Source organism: Hibiscus syriacus, unplaced genomic scaffold, assembly GCF_006381635.1.
Source record: "Hibiscus syriacus cultivar Baekdansim isolate YM2019G1 unplaced genomic scaffold, ASM638163v2 tig00111095_pilon, whole genome shotgun sequence".
Classification (NCBI taxonomy): Eukaryota; Viridiplantae; Streptophyta; class Magnoliopsida; order Malvales; family Malvaceae; genus Hibiscus; species Hibiscus syriacus.
In genome coordinates, this window is record NW_024062980.1 from 2905214 (window position 1) to 2912962 (window position 7749).

The window sequence follows — 7749 nt, forward strand, 5'->3', positions numbered from 1 at the left end:
AAGGACAAAGCATTAGCAGCATAGACGTAAAGAGTCTGAAATAAAAGCATATTTCAAAGTAGCAAATTCATTCTCAAACCACGCATCATCACGGTCATGGATGGAGAAGAATATCCCTAGCTAGTTTACAATCCAAATCCATAGGCTTACACATACATAAAGATTAACAAGTTCAACAGTGAAGAAGAGATGGAGGAAAAAGGAAAGGTAAAGCGATGAGGAATTACCTAAGTCCTAACCATGGTCGGTCCGTTAGAAGAGAAGAACCCTAAGGAACCCAAATATCTCCTAGGGTTGCATGCATAATGCTTTCAGGTCCATATTCATTCATGGAGTTATGCTACTAAATGCAAAAGGGCTAATACTTCCCAAAGTTTAGCCACACTGAATTTACAATACACACAAGTGTTAGTAAAACATCATCTTCTCTTTCTCTAAGAGAAGACAGTGTTTGCTTCAGACATATTATAATAAGATCTGAAGTGACGATTCTTGAAAAAAACACATATTTGTAAAAATATGACCACATGAACTCCTAGTTTCTAAGCCCCTATGACTAAATGTCAATGAACAAAAAAGGGAAAAAATAACTTGGGGACATACAATGCCCTCAGGTTTTTTTTGCTAAAAACTGCCTCATTGTCAAAAGAGGTGATTAGCCATTCATGTGAGGCTTGCTTTTTCTTTTGTTGAAAATTACAGTTATTGCAAACCATTTTGTTTTGTTTATGAGCCTTGCCTAGGCTAAAAGTAACAAAAAAGTCTTTTTTGTCTGCCTTTTTTCCAGGGCACAAAAACTTTTCCCAACTTAGCTGATCCGATAGCTGAAATTGGGATTTAGATAAAAATGCTTTGGTTATCTTCTTGGAACCCTTGCTTGAAAACGATGCAATAGGAAAAATAAACATGCATGACCCTCCAGTTCCGGAGGTGGTGCCCCTATGGGGGGTATTTCCAGTGTTCAAAGGCCCAGATGCCAACCTTGGGCTGGGCCTTTGATTCGAGTTAGAGGGAGAAATAGAACCATGGTTAGACCAAAGGTGGAATTTAGAGCAGCTGAGTAACTTTCCCAGAAGCTAGCTACGCTTGGAATGAGTCTCTTCAATGATGTGGGATTGCAGATGCATGAAGAGACATGGTCACGCCTGTTGAACAGCAATTACCATCTTTTGCCAGTGAATAAGAAATATGGTTGCATGTCATTTGAGGAGATTGATTTAAATACAATTAGTACAAACCTGATTGCAAGGGTGGAGTAGGAGCAAGAGACATTGGTGCACCATAGTTCTGTGGGTAACTCCCAGTAGAGAACTGAAAAAGGTGATGTGGATACTGAACACCATATCCTTGGCCGGAAGAGTAGGTGGTGGCTCCGCCCCCGGTTCCTTCTCCGAATTGAAGATAAGGGTAGAATGTTGTTCCCGCACCAGTGATCAACCCACCCGGCCCGGCACCATACATAGGGAACTGTGCAGCGGCCCCTCCATACACGTTGTTGTAGCTCTGAACCATAACACACAATTGCAAACAGTTAGTAATATTGCTCAATATATGCATGTGGGAGCAACAACCGACTTTATGGCCATGAAAATGCAAGTTTCAGAAACATTGGTAAAGACACACTCAATTGGAACAAACCTAGCTAGGAGTAGGAATGAAGATTGGTAAATGTTTCACACAAAATTTTAGAAGAATAATGGAGGGATGGACCACCGTTCCAATTTATAATGATGAAGCTGTTGAGGACAAAGCAAAGACACCCAACAGCTGTATGCATAAGGAAATGCAAGTGCTAATGTCAAATGCTGGGCCAAACAGTACAAAGGCTCTGACCCTAGTCAGACGTACAGACAACATGTTTCACCCCATGTTTGTCATCCTTTAACTTTATTGGCTAATATTACCTACACGAAAAGCACTTTATTGTGTAACATTAACTAGATTTATGTTTGATGCATGTTAATAATATAAATGTATACATTGACATCAAATTATAATAATATCAAGGATTTAAATTATGATTGCGGCCGCGTTTTTTATTATATTGTATCTATTGTAATTGTAGATGTTATATAGTTATTGTGAGTATTATAGTCATCCAATATTAATTTAAGACGATACTATTACCGTAATATAACGGCCGCTATTCTAATAAAGAACCTTTATTTAAATATCTGAGCATGTTAATTATTAAAAAAAAGAGTATAATCGAGCTCTTCTACTAATATATAAATTTGTAGACTTACATTTTATCAAATACGAAAACTATATTAAATTATTGGTCAAAAATGAATGACAGAAAAGTAAAACAAAGCTAATTTCCGCCCGCCAACTACAGCCAGCGATTAAGTAAGGAAAATTAGCTTTTCCTCTTACCGCCAACCCTGGTTTATTATTTGATTAGTGTTTATTAATTTAAACCATCGTAAAGTTTATTATTAATTGCTTCACGTAATTAGGATTATTTTCCATTTTAAGAGAAAAAAGTGAATTTGAAGCCGTGAAGATAAAGCAAAAAGAAAGGAGAGATATTTAGAGAGAGAAATGTGTACACACTGTGGGATAATTAGAGTAATCCGGCGAGAATGAAGAGTACCTAAAAGAATGGGAGAAGGAAATAAAGTTTAGCATTTTAAATCATAGCAGAAACATGCAATATGATATTATAACTCGGGCATGCATGCATGTGCATTTTGCATGCAAAAGCATAAAATAACATGCTCTTTAATATATTAATTAACTTAAATTTATATATGAAATTTCATGTGTACTGCATTCGAAACATCACATGAGTGGTCATCATTAAATTCGAGACATATATATATTTAGAGAGAGATAGGTAGAAGAAGTTAGAGAGAGATGATGTAATAAGTAATGTGTTTGTTAATTAGTTTAATGGCATGCGAGGAAGAGAAGAGAGAAGCGTTATGCATACCCATAAAGATTACAAGGGATCCCTTGTTGGATGGCATAATGAGGGGGGAAGGTTGCTGCCGAAGCAAAAGCTGTTGCATTTCCCACCCCTCCTCCAAACCCCGTATGGAATGTGCTCATTACCCTGAAATTCCTGCCTGCAAACACCGAAACCCACCATTTCATATTTATTAAATAACATTTTTTTATTAAATGAGGATGAATACAAGATAATATTTGTTAAATTAACAATGGACTAACAATGGACGTTCATACGACGTCGAAAGATAACAACAATATATTAACCACTAAGATCATTTAGTTCGTGCTTAAATCACTCATTTTTAAAAACCAAAACAACTAAGCGATACTGATTCTTTAATGCATGAATGAATTACAAGCCCTAATAACAACAACAAATATCATGGTAATATTTCGATATTTACTACTACCATACTTTCTTTCTTAGCAGAATTTTAAGAAAAGAAGAGGACATAATTTAGTAAACTTCCCATGCAAGCATTACGATCTTAATTTAGTAAAATTTTCCACTTGCTGAGGAATATTCGTCGCTATATTCCATGGTGAATTTTATTTTTTTGCATGAAAATGGAATGTTTGCTTGGGCCCTGGATACCACCTTTCTTTTTACTGATAACGTTAAGTACATAGTAACCACTTGCTAAACTTGATGATAACTAACTAACAATAAAGCAAAAAAGAATAAAGAAGGAAAAGACATAATTGATCTTTTACTCCAGATCTGAAATATTTATGCGATCACCTAAACCCTAATAAATTCAGATTAAAAAAAAGAAGCAAAGATCCTTGGGAAACAAGTTGAATGAAGAAAAAGAAAGCGTTCATCACCATGTTTTGGAGTAGAGGGCTTGGATCTTTGAACACCCAAAGAAGCAAGGTTGCAGTTAGCCCTTCGCCCGTCGATCACTGGAGCCGCATCCACGCAAGCTCTCATGGCCGCATCCGGTTCTTTAAACGTCACCTATCAATATCAACCACCATCATTATCCAAAGCAAAACAAGATATTTTCAATCTCCAATTTCACCAAACGATCAATTCGGGTAGTTACTAGATCAATAAGAAATATCGTATGTGAACGAAGAATGAAGTTGAAAAACAGAAAGGAAAGGGGGTATACGAATCCATAGCCTTTAGATCTGCCGGTGGCCTTATCGGAGATGACGACAGCCTCCAAGATGTCACCGAATTGGTCAAAGTACTTCTTCATGGTATCCTTGTGAGTCTCCCAAGCCAGACCTCCAACAAACACCTTAGTGTAAGTGGTGTCACCGAATTGCCCTGTCAAATTAGCTGGAGTCATCTTCTTCCTCTTCCTCCTTTTAGTGATCTTCTTCTACGTTGCTACCAAAATATAACGAATCAGAATTCTCGAGAGCTTTCTCTGATGTGGTATTCTTCTTCTTCTTGAGTTCACCCTCTCCTCTAACAATCAAAATGAACTAGGTTTAGGTGAGAGAGAGAGAGGGGGGGGGGAGAGCAAAAGTTAGATAAAAGAGAAATAATTATACATCGTTTGCCCTACCACCGCTTTACATTCTGCATCTCCATTTCCCACGCGCTCTTCTTTGCCGTCGTATAAAATTAATTCGGTTAAAATATAGTTAACACTTAAATTAAACAGATTTAGTACCAATTTTTAACGATTTGAATTAAATTATTAATAGTACTTGTATTTATATGTTATTTTTTAAAATATAATATAAAGCTTTTGTATAGTTAAGTTTTATATTAAAGTTCGATTTTAAACTTCAATCAAGTTAGATTTAAGAATATTTTTAATTTAAGATTTTCAAACTTACATTGAATTTTAACTTTTTACTTTAATTTCGAATTAAATTTAAAAAAATCATGAACGGGCCCTATTTCCGTTCTCTGCCTCCACTTGTGTTTTGGAAGCTCTGGACATCACGTGCGATTTAGAGAGTGGGGTTTAGGATCCGCAGAATTATTATGTCCGCTTGGCTTAGCTGTACCTTCTATTATTTTAGTTTTAAGTACATGAGTGAAATGATACTTATGCCCTCTGACTTTTGAGATAACTACGGGGCTTACCAGCAGGATTTGGAATTATTGGTGCAGGGGTCCTTGGTGGCAGAAACGGAACGGGGAAGTTAAGGAAACGCGGGAGGTCAACGGTCAACCATCCAATTCCTTGTTGCTTCTGTCTAAAGCTGTGATTCTGTGTATCTTCTTTTTTTGAACCCAAAGAAACAAATACAAAGGAATTACGGTTTCAGATGTGGCGTTCAAAAGTAAATTATTAAATCTAGCTGTCAATTTCCATTTTAACTTATTTTTTCCAATTAATTTTTATTTTAATTTAACAACCTAATATGATTTGCACTCATTTAGTTTTAACTCCTAATTATTCCAACATAAACTAAGTTGAATAAAAAATTCTAATTTAAAATATATCGAAATTGAATGATTTAAATAAAGTACTTTTTTTTATAAAATAAAATAATTAAAATAACCCGATTTTATATTAAGTAGATTTTTAAAAGCTTTTTTCTTTTAATTAAGCTAAGGTAAGTATAAAGTAGTATCTATTCTAGATATTTTCAGTCATTGACAATGAACGCTCAATCACCCCTATTACAATCATTAGGGCTTAAATCCGAGACCCTTAAAAATAACAATAGTTTTTTAACCACTAATTAATTCGTAGAGTTTTTAAAAGTTGATCTAAAAGAAAATGTGTAATATACATTATTAATTTATTTATGCAAAAGGGATTATATTCGAAAAATATGGTCTAAGAAGTGTTTACTCTTATCTACCATTTCTTTGAGCACATGTCATTGGTGAAGTGCCCACTCCTACAGACACTTCTCTGATAGTCGATAACAGTATTATTTTTACTATTTCAATAGGATTTTGTGTTCAAAACAATGCATTTCTTTTATGGAGAACTTAAACATTTAAATGATGATCTTTAAAGATTATTATGAAATGATTTAGTGAAATCTTTTTATTACATTGAAGATAAAAATAGTTGAATTTTTTCAATACTATTTTAGGATCTATTTGTTTCAAGTAAATATATTAATTTTTTTAGCGTTTAATTGATAAAAAATACTTTGATCAATGTAATTAATCTTTCTGGTTAATAAATTTCCTTTATATTTTTTTAAAAAAATAACTTACGGTCTTATTTTTCGTAATTTATTTTTAAAATTTTTCACTTCAAAACATAAATACTCAAATTAATATTTTTTTATATTAACATAATAATTTAGTATAATTTTAATAAATATATTAATCATTAAAATATTTAAAATATAGTAATAATAATTTTAATAATATAATTTTATTTTTCTAATACTATAATAATATACTCAGTTATATTATAATAGTATATGATATTCTATTCTTATTTTAATAATATATAATAAAGTGTTAATAAAATTAATAAAATTTATTAATTTCATAAAAATAATACTATTGATATATTTTATGCATTTAATATAGGGGTGAGCAAAGCTCAACTCGATTAACAAAAACTCTAATTGAATTGACTTCGAGTCATGATTTAATAAACTCGAGTCAAATAAAAAAGTTCAAATTTGAGTCGAGTTATAAAATAGAACTCGAATAACTCAAAATTTTTAGTGATTGGTGAATTAGTTTTCATATTTGAGTTGAATCTCTCGACTTTGTATGATGTATATATCACATAAAAATATGAAGAAATATATTTGTATTATATACGGTTGAAGAAAATTGTTTAAATTAGAATCAAATAGTACCATAATATAAACATTTATGATTAAATTTAAACATAAACTCTAATAACTCGACTAGACACAAATTCTATAAACTTGATTCGAATTGAAAATTTTCAAATAATGTTTGAAGTTATAAAAGATGACTTCTCAACTCGGAAAACTCAGAAAATTTTAATGGACTTGACTCGATAGAATACTCACCCCTAATTTAATATTAATATAATAATATAGTGATATTTTAATAAAAATACTTAAAATATATTTATGAATAACTTTTTTCTTGCAATTAATTTTGATTTTAATTCAACAAACCCAATATGATTTGCACTCATTTAGTTTTAACTAGTAATTATTCCAACCTATACTAGTTTGAATAAGAAATTATAAAATTAAAATATATCGAAATTGAATGGTTTAAATAAAATATTTTTAATAAAATAAAATAAAATAATTAAAATAACCTAATTTTTATTTTATATTAAGTATATTTTTTAAAGTTAGAGTAGACTTTACGTTGAACGTTTAAGTATTTAGCCCTTTTAGTTTTACTATCAATCTTTCAATTTTGTCAATCAGACTAAGTAATTATTTAATTGTATCCATTCAAGCCACTTATCATTAATATCTAATGAAAGTGTTGATCAGTCAATTAATAAAATTTGTATAATTATAAATTTAGTCCCAAATACTTATACATTATACCGGTTTGATTCAAATTTAAGTTTAATTTAATAAATTAAAGCCTTTAATTAGGATGTGACTTGTGTTAAAATATGATAATGATAACATGTGTCACTAATGACACATGTTACTACCTGATTTGAAGATTTTTAAAATAATTTTATTTTATTTAATTAAATAATTTTTATATCCAATGAAATGATAACACGTGTCACCTATGATTGGATAGAAAATAAGCTTAAGGTAAAATATGAATTTGTGGGGTTTAAATTGGGTTACCCAAGGTATAAACAAACCCTTTGCCTTAAACAAATACATCATTAATTTATTTCTATCGCATAATATTAATTCTTTACACTAATTTCTATCTATTGCATAATATTA

At 31.4% G+C, this 7749-nt stretch overlaps 1 protein-coding gene across 1 annotated transcript; it reads right to left on the bottom strand.

The window, feature by feature from the left end:
- Positions 1-4433, bottom strand: LOC120152617 (RNA-binding protein 38-like). Its single transcript, XM_039164812.1, has 6 exons — positions 4074-4433; positions 3784-3916; positions 2936-3071; positions 2557-2596; positions 1239-1503; positions 1-1145 (listed from the first exon to the last, which is right to left on the bottom strand). The coding sequence occupies exons 1-6, from the start codon at positions 4254-4256 to the stop codon at positions 1102-1104; spliced, it is 801 nt and encodes a 266-aa protein (XP_039020743.1). The 5' UTR covers positions 4257-4433; the 3' UTR covers positions 1-1101.
- Between the last annotated feature and the right edge of the window lie 3316 nt (positions 4434-7749).